This window comes from Phaseolus vulgaris, chromosome 9 (assembly GCF_051622355.1).
Source record: "Phaseolus vulgaris cultivar YP4 chromosome 9, ASM5162235v1, whole genome shotgun sequence".
Classification (NCBI taxonomy): domain Eukaryota; kingdom Viridiplantae; phylum Streptophyta; class Magnoliopsida; order Fabales; family Fabaceae; genus Phaseolus; species Phaseolus vulgaris.
The window spans coordinates 34,611,620-34,630,509 of record NC_143506.1 but is presented as its reverse complement, the minus strand read 5'-3'; the positions used below and the strand labels follow the sequence as shown (position 1 = coordinate 34,630,509).

The 18,890-nt window shown below is 34.1% G+C and overlaps 1 protein-coding gene across 1 annotated transcript; it reads left to right on the top strand.

Moving 5' to 3' along the window:
* The first annotated feature begins 282 nt into the window (after window positions 1-282).
* Window positions 283-18,440, top strand: LOC137820125 (regulator of nonsense transcripts UPF2). The gene is made up of 18 exons (XM_068623962.2): window positions 283-446; window positions 639-713; window positions 1,041-1,128; window positions 3,377-3,579; window positions 4,227-4,571; window positions 4,807-4,911; window positions 5,064-5,191; window positions 5,769-5,945; window positions 6,116-6,197; window positions 6,502-6,807; window positions 6,905-7,102; window positions 7,201-7,302; window positions 9,039-9,290; window positions 9,384-9,602; window positions 9,918-10,088; window positions 14,971-15,156; window positions 16,234-16,710; window positions 17,280-18,440. The coding sequence occupies exons 2-18, from the start codon at window positions 669-671 to the stop codon at window positions 17,781-17,783; spliced, it is 3,588 nt and encodes a 1,195-aa protein (XP_068480063.1). The 5' UTR covers window positions 283-446; window positions 639-668; the 3' UTR covers window positions 17,784-18,440.
* The last annotated feature ends 450 nt before the right edge of the window (window positions 18,441-18,890 follow it).

The following is an 18,890-nucleotide window of genomic DNA, read 5'->3' as shown; positions in this document are numbered from 1 at the left end:
GCTTTTCAAAATGACATTAATTTTGCTTTTCTTCTTCTAACTACATTAGTGATGGTGGAGGAGTGGCGGCAGCAATGGTGGTAGGGTGCAATGAGGAGAAACAGACAGGGTAGGTTGGTCATTTCACCCAATTATGAGATGCAGGTTAAAACATGAGGGGTGCATATTAAAAATTGAGGGGGTGTAGGTTAAAAAAATGAGAGGGTGCAGGAAGCAAAACCCTTCATTTTCCGCACTGCAAACAGTACCCAAAAAAACTCACACAAACCCATCTCTCACCTTCGCAATTTCATCAAAACAAAACCACCATTTTCTTCGAAAATCAAACCAACACTCACCACTTCCATCTCCTATTCTTCTCTCCTTTTTCCCACTCAAAGCAACCTCTGACGATTACACCAAAACCCACTTCGCTCCTCTTCCCCAAAATATCGACCCTCACACCGGTAATTTCATCTTTGATCCGCTTTCTCCCCTTAAATCCATGCATGTGCTCTGTCGCGTTTTATCGCTACTGTGTTTTAACCATTCAATTGCAGTTTTCTTCAAGTATTATTCTGCCTGGGGAAAAACTCTCTTTTCTCACGCTGAACCCTAAGCTAATTCGTGTCAGTGTTCTTCCAATTGTTGCTGCGCAGGCGCGTGTTTTGGGAGCACAAGATACGGATATGGATCACCATGAGGATGAAAGTAACAGCAAACAAGACGATGAGGTTTAAGCATTACTCTATTGTGGGCTACTTTGTTTATTTATAAGTTACATCAATGGTTTAGTTTTTTTTTTTTTTTTCATGACTACATGGTGCCTATATTGGTTGAGTATTTTTCTTCTATTCTCTTTCTGTGAGTATTCAGTAGGACAATTTAGCAGTTTTGTGAAGGGTAACTGTAAATTGGCTGCTAATTTCGGTATTCATGAGGATTTGTGGATGTGTATTTTGTGTTGTCTGTGAATAAGAAGTTGTGTAATGGAAGTTCTTGGATAGATCATTCATTGCAAGATGACTTAGTAAAGGCCTAACTTCTCTAATGTTACGCAGGAAGCTGTTGCTCGCCTCGAGGAGATAAAAAAATCTGTTGAGGCAAAGATGGCTTTACGTCAAAGCAATTTGAATCCTGAAAGGCCTGGTTAGTTAATCTTCTGTTAGTTTTGAATAATTATTTATATGCTAAATGATTTTTTGCTGCCAATAGAATGGATATAATTCTTCAAATCATTGGAGACAATAGAATTACTTAAGTTCTCCCTTATTGAGTACCTTTGATAGACTACTTGATCTCAGGGTTGACTCCTAACCATCATGGCATTAAGTCTTATACCTCGTTCAGAACAAATCAGAAAGCAAAAAAAATGGCTCCCTAAGATGAATAATAATAGTTTTACTGTTGTAAATAAAAGTGCTTTCTTATGCTGTGTTAACAACTTGATTGGAAACATGCACAATAATGACATTTGTTATCAGAGAGATTCTTATCTTGTTATTTATTTAAGATGATTCTTAGCTTCTACCTTCGACAACTATTGTTGGATACATACTGCTAGCAATATGTATTGCTTCGGAGATGATTATTGGAAGATAAATGGGAAACTCAATTTTTGAGAAAATGAATCTTGATGACACTCTTATGTTAGTTTCTATATAATATAATTCCTTAGGTTGGGTTGTCTAATGCAAATATTTGCAGACACATTCTGGTAGATAGATAGCTGCAGCTGCTTCTTTTTGAATGTGATTCTGGACTGCTTCCTTGATCCTGGCAGCTGCTTGTTGTCTAAACACACTACTATTATCAGTCAATGTAATTGTATTTGATAAGTTTTTGTTCGATATAGAATCTGCTTTATATTAGGAAATTAATATGTAAGTTATCAGTATATTTTCAAACTAATACATAATTTGAGATATAAAAACAATTCATGTGCTTTCCCTTAATAGGTTAAGCTTTCAAAAGAACTGGTCTGTAGCATGGTATCAGAGTTTTTATGACCAAATCATCAGTGTTGATCCTTACCATTAAGATTCTTCGTAAAATAAATTTCAGTTCAGCAGAAATGGACTTTTGCATTATCCATGCTTCAAATCCAAAAGGCTCTTGCTTGATGGGAGTGTCTTAGAGATATGAAAACTATTCTTGGGCCTTCACTGGAGGATTTTAAAGCACAGTTCACTTCCAAATAGCTCATACTTTGAAATTTTATAAATAACCAAATCCAATTTTTGAATATTGATTATTGGTAAATGACAAACCATGACATAAGTCCTGTCTAAAATTCTGCTTGAAAAATAATTGAGCAACTTCAAGAAATATAAGACCTAAATACTAAGTGTCTTGAAACAAACTTTCGGGCACTCCACTAAAACTATATTAGATTCCCTGCCTCAGTCTGGAGGAGTAGAATAAGAAGCTCCCTTTTCCTTTATTTGAAAGTACATAGCCATGATTTAAGTGATTTATAACATATTGAGCGATCCCTACTGTGCTATAACTGAAATAGCACAAGCAAGCAAAACCCATATTTTTTTATTGAGTAATTTCAACGTGCCATGCACATTATCCATCAAGTAAAACAATTTAAATTAAGCCATTTTGAAACTTAAAAACCTAAAGAATAAATTGAATGCTTGAAAAATTTCTTCTCATTCAAGATAACCAAAATTATGATCTCAGAACAGTGTAGAAAGTCAATGGTAAGTTCTAAATTTTTTTTTGCCTTGGGAGTCCTTTCGGATCCAAAAAATTCATATCCCTGCATGCAACACAAGTCAGTTGGAAATTAAGAAGCATTCATGTGTGTAGTGTTGTAATTAAAAATCACTCACATCGTTTATAAATTAACTATTGGTCTTCCCCTCAAAATCACTTTGCACCATTCTATATCCATAGAAATTCAAAAATTTTCTAAAATTGAACTGACATCACCCATAATTCACTATTCTATCCTTCCTATGTGAACAAAATAATTGCTCAATCTTTCAGCTCAAAGATCTAGTTGCTTGTTTAGGTAATCATTTCAGGGGAGTGGATATACATTTAAACTACGATAGAGGAAGGATCACCTTTGTTATTTTTGAGTTAAAAGTAATTTTTAGAGGTTGAAAAGAAATCCGAGCATAGGATAAATAATTCTTAAGGAGTGGATGCCAACCACTCTTAGAGCATGATTCCTAAGTGTTTTCAGAACCCAAGAAAAGGAGTTTCACCCAAATTTCAAAATGTAATGTAGTTGAAATTATAGGCAGAACAATTGAAAGTGAAAACACAAAGGAAGAGTGAGGGAGGGGGTTGCAGAATAAGGTCTTTGTCCTGTTGAATGTTTGTTGTATTGTCTTAGTACTAATTGCATGAATAATAATCAATCTGCTCTTACATGCAGACTCAGGATTCTTAAGGACACTGGATTCCAGCATTAAGCGTAACACTGCGGTTATTAAGAAGCTGAAGCAGATCAATGAGGAGCAGCGTGAATCTCTGATGGATGAGTTGAGAAGTGTCAACTTAAGCAAATTTGTCAGTGAAGCGGTGACTGCAATATGTGATGCCAAACTCAGAAGTTCTGATATACAAGCTGCAGTTCAGGTATGTGCTTTTGCAGTTTTTTCACCCTGTTTTCTATGTCATTTGAAGTTTTTTCCTCAGAAGCAAGGGATCCACTGATTAGTTATGGTTACTGTGTGAATATTGTACTGTGTCAGTTTTCAGTTAGTTCATTCTAGCAATATAATATTTGTTTGTTGTTATCGGATTTTAAATGCAATGACAAATATGATTTTCTTACTTCAATTCTTTCTCTCCTTCGTTCTCTTCTTTATAACCTCTAACATTTGTACCTGGAGATCCAGGATCCTAGTGGCGTAGTGCTCTGCTCCATCTTCTTCTTCCACTGCACCGATATCTTGCTCGCACTCAATCTCGGAGAAACTCAATGAGAAGGAAAACCATACAAATCAAGTCTAATTAAATCTTTCCCAAATTTCTTATTATGCAAAGAAATCACAACTAATTATGCTAACAAATCACAACTAATTATGGTTACTGTACTACACAACACTTCCTTTTCTCAATGGTTGTTATATTAATTAAAGATAAATAATTGATTACATAGTTTAGCACATAGTTAATTTTTCCACAAAATTTGTATTTCTATATTAATTTATATATAGTGCGTATCTTAACTTAAATACTTGCCTTCTGATATGCTCCATCATTTGCTTCTTTTTGGAAAGATCTGTTCTTTGCTTCATCAAAGGTACAAGGACTTTGCTCCAAGCCTGATTCAAGGGCTTCTCAAGGTTTTCTCTCCTGGAAAACCTGGTGATGAATCAGATGCTGATAAAAACTTGAAGGCAATGAAGAAGCGCAGCACCCTGAAACTTCTATTGGAACTTTTTTTTGTTGGCGTTATTGAAGATGGTGGCATTTTTATAAATATCATAAAAGATCTTACCAATGGGGAACAGCTGAAAGATCGGGAAGCTGCACAAACAAGTTTGACCCTTCTTTCCAGTTTTGCTCGTCAGGGGAGAATTTTTCTTGGACTCTCAGTTAGTGGGCCGGAAATTCATGAAGAGGTATTTCTTTTATTAATCTTAAGTAGGATATTCTCACGCTTTCTATTGCTTATTTTTGTCCTTTTTTCCTTTTTATATTTTCATTGACTTTCATAATAATCTTCAGTCATTTTTCATCATGATTGCAAGTTTAACTTCAGCCCTCATTTCTATTTTTATCTTACTCTGTATCAATCAAGGATTATTCTGTTACTAGCTGAATTATATATTTTCCTGTACTGACATTCTGATGCAGTTTTTTAAAGGCCTTAACATCACAGCAGATCAGAAGAAAGTTTTACGGAAAGCATGCTATTCCTTTTATGATGCTGCAGCTGAACTGCTTCAGTCTGAGCATTCTGTAAGAGCTTCTGCCTTTACACACACACATATTAGAGAATTCTGAGAGAAAAATATAGTATGAAACCTGAGAATTGTATTTCTTAAAGGTCACTTACAAACAGAAGGTTGTTATGCCCTCTTTGATTACTGATCAATTTTGCTTTCCGACAGTCACTTAGATTAATGGAGCATGAAAATTCGAAGATTTTGAATGCAAAAGGAGAGCTAAGTGATGAAAATATTGCTTCATATGAAAAGCTTCGTAAATCCTTTGACCATTTGTACCGAAATGTTTCATCGTAAGTTGTTTTGTTTACTTTTGACTATTTCATTGCTGTTTACTGCATATGTTCTTGGTGTATACTGACTAATTATATTCTTGAAATACTAAGAACCCCAGTTGATGGTTTACATGTGTTGCTGTACCTGCATATTTCAGCCTATCACTAGCATATATGTGTGTTCATGAAAGCTTTGATCTAGTGAGACATTCAGTCAAGCAAATTTGAGGCAAATCTGGATATGATTATCTGTTGGTTAGGTTAGTTCAGGGAGATCTCTGTCCTTTAGAAACATAATGCATTTAGGTTCATCTATTCCTATATATTAAGATCTCATTGTCTAAGGTAAGCTCCACCCTCCAGCAAGTGCTTATCTCTCTCGGCCTGGTACCCCAAATTGGTTAAAAAAAGAATTTGTTGCCTTTGTATGATAGGTCTGCTCCACTATCCCCTGAATTCAGTTTTTCTTAAATTTAGTATGTCACTCTACTGTTTAACTATAAATGTCTAATCATTGTTGAGTGAGTATCGCTTTGATGTCACTAATTATCCCCTTAAGTTCTTAAAGCCTGTAATTATGATTTTCTTGTTATAGATTAGCAGAAGCACTTGATATGCAGCCTCCTGTAATGCCAGAGGATGGACATACGACTAGGGTTACCAGTGGTGAGGAGGGTATTTCTTCTGCTTCTGGTAAAGATTCTTCTGTTGTTGAACCAATATGGGATGATGAAGATACAAGGACTTTCTATGAATGTTTACCTGATCTTAGGTTTGTATTTCTAAAATACTTCTCTGTAACAAATATATTCATCCAGTTGATTTCTGTATTCTTTCCTGTTTAAAGTTTTGATATAATCATGGAATGTTTGAAGTTTCTTTTAGTTGGTTCAACAGTGTTTTATTTTTATATGGAACTTTTTCCTGCATATTTTTCTTCAGAGCGTTTGTTCCTGCTGTGCTTTTGGGAGAAACAGAGCAAAAAAGTAGTGAGCAATCTTCAAAGAGTCAAGACCAACCAAATGTAAGAACTCATTGGTTAATTTTTTTGAACATGCCATAACATTTAGACAATTGATATTTCTTATATCTTGTTGTCCTTGTATTGGAACATATCTTATTGTGTGCATTCTTGTATTTCTTTTTTTGTCTAATAAAATGCCTTTTCTATTAAAAGTCTTTTTCAGTCAATTTAGTTACTGTCCATATAATTCTGTGAAAGAATAATATAAACATTTACTCATATAACCCATTCCTGTTGATGTTTTTTTCTCTTTTTACCAACCTTCTGCAACTACTCACTGACTTCAAGATATATGATTATCTAGGAAATATCACCTGAATCCGACAAAGGTCAACAGACCACCCATGAAAGTGGAGAGATCTCTACAGAGTCTAATGCTTTGCCAGAGGCAGAAAGCACAGAAAGAGTGAAGGATAAGGAAGAAAAAGACAAGTCTAAAGAACTGGACAGAGAGAAGGAAAAGGAAAAGGAAAAGGAAAAAGACAAAGATAATGATAAAAAGGGAGAAAATGAAAAAGACAAACTCAGAAGTCTTGAAGGGACAAATTTGGATGCTCTACTGCAGAGGCTTCCGGGTTGTGTGAGCCGGGACCTTATAGATCAATTAACTGTGAGGATACTTTAGTTTGCTGTATTACTTATTCTTACATTGTATTGTTAATTTTTTTGTCATTATTTGTTATGCCTTTTTGTTTAACACATGTTAGGTCGAGTTCTGTTATCTGAATTCAAAATCAAATCGGAAAAAGCTTGTGAGGGCTTTGTTCAATGTACCAAGGACATCTCTAGAACTGCTAGCATATTATTCACGCATGGTTGCCACACTCTCAACTTGTATGAAGGATGTCTCCTCCATTCTGTTACAGATGTTGGAGGAGGAATTCAATTTCTTAATAAATAAAAAGGTTATTTTACACAATTTTGCGTATAGGATTAATTTTTTACCCTCTGCTAAAAATTTAACTGATTACTTTTGTTATCTGCTTTTGAAATGTCTTTACAGGATCAGATGAATATTGAGACAAAGATAAGGAATATCAGGTTCATTGGAGAACTTTGCAAGTTCAAAATTGCCTCTCCTGGCCTAGTCTTCAGTTGTTTGAAGGTACAATAGATTAATAATCAAATTATTATAAATGGAGGCTAGATCCTTCCAATTATGATTACAAATTTCTTAATGTTGCAACTTATGTTTTGGAGGCATTCCTATATTGTTGACAGGGTTCAGTTTGCCATGATTAAATGTTGCGTTTTTTTTCAAAACTACCTTTTTATTACTTTTTTTATTTATTTATTTCGAAGTCTTAGGTATTTTGATAAGGTTTATGATGAATTATACTGTGTTATCCTCCATATTTGATGATTCAAAATTTTTTTATGGATCAAATGCCCTTTGTCCCCATGGTCTTTCCATGTACAACAGATAGCCCCTAATTGTGTTATTAGCATACAATATGTTTTTCTGGTTCACATGTGTGAAGAAGACTTCTTTATTCTTTTTAATTTCACAAAATTGAAAGATTAATTCAAAGTTTCAAAATGCAAAATTGTTTGGGAAATTTGCCACATTTATGAGATGTAGTTGTTGTGCAAGCTTGTTTGTCTTCCCTGAATTTTCCCTTTTCTTTACATTTTGTTTGTAGATTATAGATTGTTAGGAAGGATGCAAGTAGCCACTATGATGAGGATAAAGAAATTGTCCAATGTAGAAAATTCTTGGGTTCCAAAGTTTTCCCTTTTCCTGTTGATTAATTTTTTTGAGATATAGAGCACCAAACTAATCTTTTGTTTAAAGCCTTGCTCAATGTAAAGGTAAGAGATTGTTCATTTTTTTCACTATCAATTTGATATAAACGTTAGGAAAATTGACCTTAAATCTAGTCTCTGTGGTTAGTATGTTGCCCTAATCGAAATCATACCTAGGATTGGGAATGAAGTGAAAGATTGTCACTGGCAGGTTTTTTTTTTGGAAAATTTCATTTATTCTGGTTTGTGTGGCAGGCAGACTTATATTTCTTTGTTTCAATAGGACTCCTTACAAGCGATTTTTCTGTATACTATCATCTAAATAATGAAGTTATTATGACTGGACAAAACCAATAAATAACTCCTCATATGCAAAATTATAGTAGGTCCCCTTTAAGATCAAACAATATTGTAACTTAGTGATCATAACATGTATTGTTAGATCTTATTATAAGTGCAAAATAAAATTAATGTATGCATATGCTTAGTAATAACATAGATAAGAAAAATAACCTCTAAATCTCAATGTTTAACAAACTTACATTAAAAATTCACAATCTTAAGGCCACATGCAGCTCATATAAGTCACACAACATAACTTTTTTGGAAACACAGCTCAAACACATGAAAATAGTCCAAACCTAGTACCACTAAGTGCTTAGTATCTCTTTGCACTTTGGTCTCCACTCACAGCAACACAGTGTTGGTTGAGATATTAGCACTACCACCCACTAGCATCAACATGAACACCAACGCTTAGTATTTTTGTTACAAGAAACCAAAACGGACAAACCACCTGTTAAAGAGCTAACAAAAAAATAGATATAGATCGACTGAAACCATGTGTCTAAATATGACATGGGTGAGGATTTATATAGATGTATATAAATAAATACACATAAATGAAAGATACACAGTTTCCTTGAAATTAGGAACACCAAAAAGTATAAAAAAATAATGTTAGTAAGTAAACAACTCATATATTAGTTTTCCAGTACAACTACTACTTACTACCTACTTAATACCTATTTTAACAATCTTGATGTTTTCATATAGTAAATTCAGTCCCTTATTGACGTCTTGTTGTCCTTCCAGGCCTGTTTAGATGATTTCACACATCACAACATTGATGTAGCTTGCAATCTTCTTGAAACATGTGGCCGTTTTCTGTATCGGTCTCCAGAAACTAGTATAAGAATGGCTAACATGTTGGAGATATTGATGCGCTTGAAAAATGTAAAAAATTTGGATCCGAGACATAGCACTTTAGTGGAGAATGCATACTACCTTTGCAAACCACCAGAAAGATCTGCACGAGTAGCTAAAGTTCGTCCTCCATTGCATCAGGTGAGATCTTCATTTTTATTCTCTCTCTCTCTCTCTCAGTGTCTCTAATAAGTTTCATAATCAATTAGTATTTTAATGACATCTTCATTGCAGTATATCAGAAAATTACTTTTCTCTGATCTTGACAAGTCTACCATTGAGCATGTGCTGAGGCAACTGCGCAAATTACCGTGGAATGAATGTGAGCCATATCTTTTGAAATGCTTCATGAAGGTCTACAAAGGAAAATATGGTCAGATCCACCTGATTTCATCTCTTGCTCTTGGATTAAGTCGGTATCATGATGAGTTTGCTGTAGCTATTGTTGATGAGGTATGTTGATATTACTCTTGAATTTATGGTCTATTCATTGTACAATAAAATGATGCATAGTTTGAGCATTGCCTACCTGTATGCATGTAAACTTGGTCAGACTGAACAAGGGTTGCCTCAATTGGAATCTATACACTTCATTTAACACGTTAATGTTAACCAAATTATTTTCATTTGTTTAATGATGAAAAATTTATTATTTCAAGTTCTAGAACCAACAACAGTATTTCCAAGGGACAAGAGTTTTGCTGAAGATTTACCACTCCAAAAGATTTGAAGTTTTGGAGTGACATTGACTAAAGATATGCTTTTCAGGTTCTTGAGGAGATTAGAGTTGGGTTAGAGTTAAATGACTATGGGATGCAGCAAAGACGCATTGCTTACATGCGATTCTTAGGAGAGCTTTACAACTATGAGCATGTAGACTCTTCTGTTATTTTTGAGACCCTATATCTCATTCTCATCTATGGTCATGGGACATCAGAGGTATTGATTTTGCACTGTTTACCTATTTTTAGGGGCAGAAGGAATTAAGCTTTTTCCGTCTTCTGTATTGTTAAAACCTGAAAGTATGTTTCTTTAAAACAAAGGCGTGCACTGTATATGTACCAAATTTGTTTATGTGCTTTAGATTTTTCATGAGCTTTCCTTTCCATAGAGTCAGTATTAAAATTATGCACTTCCCCCTTTTGTCATCTATTTTTTTTTAAACTCCTTGCCCATTTAAGTAGTACTTTATTTTTAATAACCAATAATTTATTATTGTCTTTAATAAAAACTTAAATTTGTTAGAGATATGAGGGAAGGTACAGTAAAGGGAGGATGAAATATTATTCAATTTAGAAGGATTTGAGGTTGCAATATCATTGGTTTCGTTAGAATTTCATTTAGTCTTTATTTGTTATGCATCATCACTATTCAACAATCAACAACCATAGGTTTCAGGTCTCACTTAGCTGAGCTGGTAAAGTCCTTTGCAGTTTATTGCAACTACATGTAATAAAATTCTGTTTACACCCATTTCCTTCCATGTTGTGCATGAATAACAAAAATTTATTGCTTGAGTTGTAATGTATTTTGCCCACCAATCTATATGTGGACAAAAGAAAAATCATCAATTAACGTTTATTCCATAAGCTGGGGCTTGCTACATTGATGAGTTGATCCTTTTGAGCTCTATCAAAAGCTAAAACATTTAACTGAACATTTTGAATATCTTTCTTAGATGTTTCTTTTCTCTTGAATTACACTTTGACATTCTCGCTTCTCAAAATTTTAAATTATTTTTCTAAAATGGTTTTTTATCTCATTGAAAAAGCAACAAAAAAAGAAGTTCAGAGCTATCTTTCATTAAGTATCATAAAGAATCATCCAACGAAAATCATCAATTAAAGTTTATTCAACAAGCTGGGGCTGGCTACATTGATGAGTTAATCCTTTTGAGCTCTATCAAAAGCTAAAACATTCAACTGAACATTTTGAATATCTTTCTTAGATGTTTATTGTCTCTTGAAGTACATTTTGACATTATCACTTCTCAAAATTTTAAATTGTTTTTCTAAAATAGTTTTTGATCACATTGAAAAAGCAACAAAAACAAAGTTAACTTCTATCTTTCATTAAATTGAAAGATCAGGCTTGGACCCCAATTATTTGTGTGATTGGCACTAAAAAATAGTTACATATTTTTCAAGTTTGCTTGGGAAAAGCAGATGAGTCGTGTTTTCTTGAATTACTTAATTCACGACCTCAGGCTTCCAAATTTCTGGTACTTGGAATCAAAAGTTTCAATTTGAACAAACTCAATAGACCATGAATATGCTTTGGAGACTTGTAGAAAAATGATAAATATTTAAAGATATTGTCTCAAATTATTTTAGAATATCTTATTTATATCTCTTATAATTTATTTTTCTTTTATATTTGCTTTGTTATATTAATTAGGATCTTAATAATTATAGAAATATCTTATTAGAATATGATTTGTCAAAATATATTTTAGGGAGTTTTATATATTATTCCTAATATGTTTTAATTCATTATATTTGCTATGTCTTACTATTATTACTAGTATAACAATCCCGTAATTTCAGGGATTCGTCCCCTAGAATAGGCTACTCTTATTTCCAAAATTTCAGATGGTATTATAGCTTCTGATCCTTGGGAGCCTCCGACTGCTGATCTGATTGCAGGCTTCATTGCTGCAAAACCCTAGAATTTGATTGCAACCTTCATCAACAGACAATATTAAGTAAACTATTTTTTAAAGGGATGCATAACAGAAAAATACCAAATAACCTGCTTCTGTGTGTTTTAGACCAAAGGTTTGATCAATGTGGCTAAATTCTTGAAATTGAGCCGTGGGTATTGTTTGAGTGCATAGAGAAAATGACAAAATGTATAAACCAAACATTTTACTGTTTAGCTGATGAAGAGATCAACGATGAATAATTGATATGGCAAAGAATAGGCAGGCAATAGTCATGTTGGATACCAGAGGTATCACTACAATTAAGGCGATAGGTCTAAGTGTATTCTTCGGCTACTAGTTTAGCTTTTGATGTGATCAACTTCTTCATTGGGTGTCCAACTTTAACAACCTAAACCCAACAATGTCTAATCGTCTTCTTTCCAGAAAGAAGAAGAACTAACTGCTATGTGCTACTATGTTCAAGACTTTGCATTTTAACAATCATGACTTGTTCCCATCCAAGATGATCAAGTGCTTCATTCACATTTTTAGTAATTGTAATAAAAGAGACAAAGGAGATAAAAGAAAAATAGAAAGGAGACAACCTATGATAACGATGAACCTACTTGAATCATTATTGGAAGCCTGGTATTGAGTGACGATTGAGAATGACCTAATCTTGAAGCATTGGATTAGTCATTTGGGTCCTGTGTTGGTAGGTAAACTATAGGTGGTGATGATGGTTCGGGTGGACTCTAGATGAGATTTAGGTTGTTAGATGTAGGCAGAATAAAGGACTCCATCAGTGGCATAAGAAGGGTTGTTGGATTGAATGAACATCTTTTGCAAAAGGAGTAAATAAATGTCTCTTAAAAAAAGTGACCTTGGCACACATGTAGTACCTCTTGGTTTCAAAAGTCTAGTAACAATTCCCTTTTTTAGTTTTAGAATATCCCAAGAAAAGAAATTTGATGGCTTTGGCTTCGCTGACACCTTATCGAAACCCTGAGACATATCATGAACAAAACATACACAACCACAAACATAGAAATATGAAAGAGAAGTTCATTTAGTAATAAAATGGAATAAGGAACTTTATTTTTATGAGAAGAAAAATACATTTTGTTGATAAGAAAACAAGTAGTGAGGATAGCATCATCATAGTGATGGATAGGTATAATCCAACCAAGCAATAAGGTGCAAGCAAATTCAACCAAGTATCTTTTTTCTCTTTGCTATACCATTTTACTGAGGTGTGTGAGGACATGTAGACTGATTAAAAGTGCAGAAAAATCAAAAGAAAAATATTCTTTAGCATTGTCACTTAAAATTTTACGTAGTTGCCCAAATTGATTTTGATTTCATTAAGGAAAAACATACAAATAGACAAAAGTTCAGACTTATCTTTCATTAGACAAGCCCAACTACCTTTAGAATACTCATCAATAAAAGTAACAAATATCTAAATCCAAATGATGTGACAGCTTGACCCCCAAATATCAGAATGAATGATAGAAAAGACAAAATTATATCTTGATTTAGATTTTTTTTGGAAAGGATTATCTAACGTGTTTTCCTAGTTGACATGACTCACATTCTAAGGCTTAAAGTCTACTAAATCCAGGAACCACTTTCTTTGATTTTGACAAGTGAGGATGACCTAAGCGATCATGTGTTTAGGAGATTGGGATGCAAAACAAGACGGAGATGAACTAGTTCCAAAACAGTATAAGCCTTTGGAATGTCTTTCGCCAATCAGTGGTGACCTGTACCACATTCCTGTATAGCAAAAGAGTTAACATCAAAGGTTACTAAGCAATTTGATGACATGGTTAATTGACTTAAAAAATTAAGATTGAAGGGCATGTGGGTACAAGGAGAACAAATTTAGGAGAAAGGGAAACTTGACAAATTCCTTGAGAAAGAACTTTAGATTCACTGGCTAAGGTTATGAAATGAGGAATTTTAGGAAAAGAAAAAGAATAGAACAAAAAAGTAAACCAGAAATATGATCAAAAGTAATTGAGTTAATTATTATCCATCGACTTTGACTTTCTACAAGTTGTGAAATTCAAGTTGTTGGCAATTTGAGATTTGTAGATGATTGTGCTAGGCTGTTGAATTTCATCCCTAATTTTTCTTTAATATTCCTCATTAGAAAACTTTGGTTCAACATCATATTTTGAGATGTTGGCTGTTTTGTCACGAAAGCCATATAGTAGTAGTTTCCTTGGGTATGACCCATTTTGGTATCCTGTTCATAGTCGGAAATACTGTTCACTGCCGATGTTTTTACGGCTAGTATTGTTCATAGAAAGTTGACCTTTTACCTCGAACGTAAAATACACACACCTATTGTCTACTGTGCCTTGAATTGGTCACAAAATTGGTTGCTGGCAGGTGGAAACAAGAGATGGTGGTGACCAGTAGCAGACTTTGAATATATACATATACATACATACATATATATCAGAGAAATAGGGTTACTCACTAATCCTTCCATATACAACAAATGCAGATTTATAATAGCTGAACAACGGATAATAAACTAATTTAACATATGCAATATGAATACTCTTTTCTCTGGACCTGTTAATGATATTTCTCATTGCATTCCATTGTAGGTCATGCCCAAATCTTTGAATGTGTTTTTTTCTTTGCTTTTTCTTTGTATATTCCTATCAAGCCTTGAAATAAGTATATATATCTTCCACTATTGAATTGGTACAAAGCCAAATTGGTTCTGATATATAGGTTTCTTGTCTTATTCCACTCTTAAACTACTTCTTCCTGTAGTTTTATAATGTGACTCATGAGCTTGGCATCATCGTAATCTGCGCATCTTTGTATGTCTTTTGCTCTGCACTTTCATTATCCAGCATTTTCATAGATCTTATCATCTAATTGGACTTGGTAAGGGCAATTATACCCTCTCCCCTAAACATTTCCAAACTTAATGGGTATGCTTTTTTGTGCATTATCAATATTATTCATCTACTGCTTCGTTTACCTTATTTTACTGAACACATTGTTACTATGAAAAAATTAAGTGGACAACAGATCATAGTTTTACTGTGTGGCCTTGAATGTTGTTCTTTGACTCTTAGTTTACTTTTTTTTTATGTGTGAGAGCCTTCTCGTAACATTATGAAAAAATCTGTTCTTTAATCTTGTCAGCAAGACGTACTTGATCCACCTGAAGATTGTTTTCGCATAAGGTTGATAATTACTCTGCTTGAAACTTGTGGGCATTACTTTGGTCGTGGCTCTTCTAAGAGGAAACTTGATCGGTTCCTAATACACTACCAGAGGTATATTTTAAGCAAAGGGGCTGTGCCTCTGGACATCGAATTTGACTTACAGGTCAGTCAGGCAGCCCTTTTTTTAATAGTATTTCATTATTTGGGTATGGTTAATATGCTGATTTGTTTGTTTATAGATTTGATTTAGCTATAGTTTTTTGTTTACTTAATAATGTTGGGCTACTAATGCTGTAGATATGGATTTGTTTTAGTGTTGGAAATTGCAGCTAACATCTGTATATTTAGAATTTTGATGAGAAGAATGTTAGGTAGCTTTATACTTTCCTAGCTGCTTTCTTGAATTTTATTATTATTTTGATTTGACACTTTCAGATAACTAATTGTTTTTATTCTTGTTTGGTTAAAGATATATTGGTTTTCTTGTTTATTCTTGCTTTTAGTGGTTACTAACATCATCTGTGTGCATGACTATATTCTGGAATTTTGACGGTGGACTTAGTGTCAATGTAAAATGAGATTTGTTTGTATGACTAGCCTGTTGTGCTGTACTATCTCCATCCAAAATGAGTGTAGTTGTAGGCTTTAACCTAAATTCCAAATTGACAAAATCTCGATTTTCAATGAAGTAAATATTTTGTTCATAATTTGTCCTCTTATAAATTATATCAATGTTTGTATTTGCAGCAAATAAAAGCAATGCATTTATTGAGATTAGAGGATGAGCTTATTTTGATAAGATTGTTTCAAGTAACACATTTACTTTTACTCTTAATTTATGTGAAAAAACCTTAACCTGCAGTCATTTTGGGATCGAGGCAGTCATTTTGGCAAGTTCCCACAATTAACTAAGGTTATATGTGAGCTGATGTTTGGAATGAAAAAAGAACTTGCATGTTATGCCACCTAGGAAAACGTGATAGTTTTTTAGGATAATTGCTAGCTGCCAAAATTTAGCCTATACCTCGTCCTCTCTTCATACTATACTGCCCATCGACTCAAGTATTCCTTTTAGAATTTTTTATTTGGCAGTAGATTTTGAAAGCTATCCCACTAACTACAAGGTGTGGCGTTTCCAAGCTAACTTACTCCCTATAGTTTAACTTTTGTCATGATAAATGGTATATATCTTTGTTGTCTTTCATTTACTATTTTTTTTTTCATTATCTGTTGGGTGCAGGATCTGTTTGCGGATTTACGACCCAATATGGTTCGTTACACTTCTATTGAGGAAGTGAATGCAGCTCTAGTAGAACTTGAGGAACATGATAGAATAGTTTCTTCTGATAGGGCCAGTAGTGAAAAACATTCTGACAATGAGAAGCCTTCGAGTAGGACCATTTCCACTACTACTGTGGTTGGCAATGGACAGAGCATTGATAATGGTATGGATGAAAATGGGGTGCAAGATGATGTTAATGACAGTGAGACTGATTCAGGGAGTGACACAATTGATGTAGAGGGTCATAATGATGAAGAGTTGGATGAGGACAATCACGATGATGGCTGTGAAACTGAGGATGATGAAGATGACGATGACGATGGGCCTGGACCTGCTTCCGATGAGGAGGATGAAGTGCATGTGAGACAAAAAGTGACGGAGGTGGACCCTCTGGAAGAAGCTGATTTCGATCAGGAGCTCAAGGCTGTAGTGCAGGCAAGTATTTGCATAATTTATTGTATTTGCTTACTCCTACATTTCTGCAAAAGTTTGATGCTTCCTTTGTGAATTTAAATTTTTTTCCTGGAATCCTACTGCTACGCTGTTATGATAAAGAAAAACTATACTAATTAGTAATTCCTTCCTTCTAATTGAACAACATCTGGAATTAAAAATAATTAGAGCTGGTCTTGTACAACTTGAACTACACATGTACAATGAGTTTGTATTTATTTTTTATAAACTACTTTTTGATTTAGAAGTCACACGTTCAATTTTTGGAAATAGCCTCATCACTTGTAGGGGGGTAAATCCTTACATGGTTTCACTAGGTGGAAGACCTGTGCCCTGATTTGCGCTTTTATATCACAATTATTTTGGAGATTTTTTTCTTTCAAATATATTCTGTCTTCTCTTCGCCCTTTTCCATCCAATCCCTAAATTTCAACAATCTTTTTTAATTTAAGATTTGCCTTTGGAAAGTAAAAACAGCATTGTCTTGTTGTTTTAGTTATGTCTGGCTGTATTTCTAACTTTTCAAAGTACTTGCTTCATAAATTCTGTAGGAGAGTATGGAACAGAGAAGACAGGAGCTACGGGGTCGTCCTACGTTGAACATGATGATTCCAATGAATGTATTTGAGGGATCTACCAAGGATCACCACGGGAGGGGAGTTGGTGGGGAAAGTGGTGATGAGGCACTGGATGAGGATACAGGTGGAAACAAAGAGGTTCAGGTTAGAGTTCTTGTGAAGCGCGGAAACAAGCAGCAAACAAAGCAGATGTTCATCCCACGGAATTCCTCACTGGTGCAGAGTACAAAACAGAAAGAAGCAGCCGAGCTTCAAGAGAAAGAAGACATCAAGAGGCTTGTTTTGGAGTACAATGACAGAGAAGAGGAGGAGCTTAATGGATTAGGGACCCAGCCGGCAAACTGGATGCCGAGTGTAGGTAACAAAACCAGTGGCCGTGGCAGCACTTTGGATGGAAACAGTGGCAGGGGTAGTGGATCAAGACATCGGCATCATAATTATTCTGGCAGTGGAATATATTACAGCAGAAGAAAGTAAATACAGAAGGCAGATATTTGATGCCTTCTTCCTCTCAGCGTGACAAGTATTTGAAAACAAAGTTCATCGGATATTCCTTAGTATGGCCTAGCCTTGTCTTTTGCCACTACCCTCCTTAGCAAAAAATTAATGGCAAAGGCGAGTTATCACTTATCTTGTTGGTGAGTGGTGGTTTTGGAACAGCGTGTTGGAGATGCAGGGATTGTGGAGATGTAAACACTATGGTTTCCTGATCTTAAGGTGACATGACATGCAGGATGTAAGATTGTGGTTTGCCTGCATACAGGTCACAAATGGATCGCGGCCTCCAAGCTTCTTGTATAGCTAGCTATCTGTATGGAGCTAAAATCAGTGTTTGGTTTGGTGGTTTCATTTCAAGTCAGCCAGAGGTTGGATTATATCATGTGAAGAAAGAATATAGGCAAAAAGAGTCTTGATACTTTGTTAACATACCAAAAACCATGTCAATCATCAGTGCTAGAATCGACCTCACTTTTAGACATTTGGATTGCATATTATCATTATTCTTGTAGAAACAACTTCTATTAAGAGTATTCGTTATGCATGATGAATGATGCATAATGCCTAGACCTTGATGGGGTATTCATTAGTTGGGTTGCTTAAATTTTAAGTAATATATGAAGTCCAATTAGTAGAGTTTGGGTTATCAGATTAAACTTAAAAGTTATACTTTTTTTAACCTTTTATGTTCGCATGCTATTTATTAAATTTTGTTACAAAAATTTCTTCTAATTTTGGATGATAATTAAAGAAATTTCTTCTAATTTCTTTTAAGTAAACCTTTGGTGGTAGAAGGACTTTTTCTATATATGAAAATTATGAATTTTACGAATGATTACGTTTTGTTTAGATGGTGGAAAGTATTCTTGAGAATACTTGTATAAGTTTATTTAAATCAAAAGATAATGAATTGTTTTTATCAAAATATTTAATTTGTTATTATATTAAATTTCTTAAAAGGAATATAGTGTTTTTTTACCAAAATATTTATTATAACTTGGAAAGTTAGTTTTTCAGGGATGTTTAAGCAGAAAATTAAGCTAAAAATTGTTTCTGGAATTATACTTGTCCATCTTTAGGTTTTCG

What these genes read in the sequence shown, in the direction of transcription:
- LOC137820125 (XM_068623962.2), top strand. Translation starts at nt 669, where the DNA reads ATGGATCACCATGAGGATGAAAGTAACAGCAAACAAGACGATGAG. An exon ending in TTTGAATCCTGAAAGGCCTG is followed by an intron (nt 1,129 to 3,376) that starts GTTAGTTAATCT and finishes TCTTACATGCAG; the next exon opens with ACTCAGGATTCTTAAGGACA. An exon ending in TTGTACCGAAATGTTTCATC is followed by an intron (nt 5,192 to 5,768) that starts GTAAGTTGTTTT and finishes TTCTTGTTATAG; the next exon opens with ATTAGCAGAAGCACTTGATA.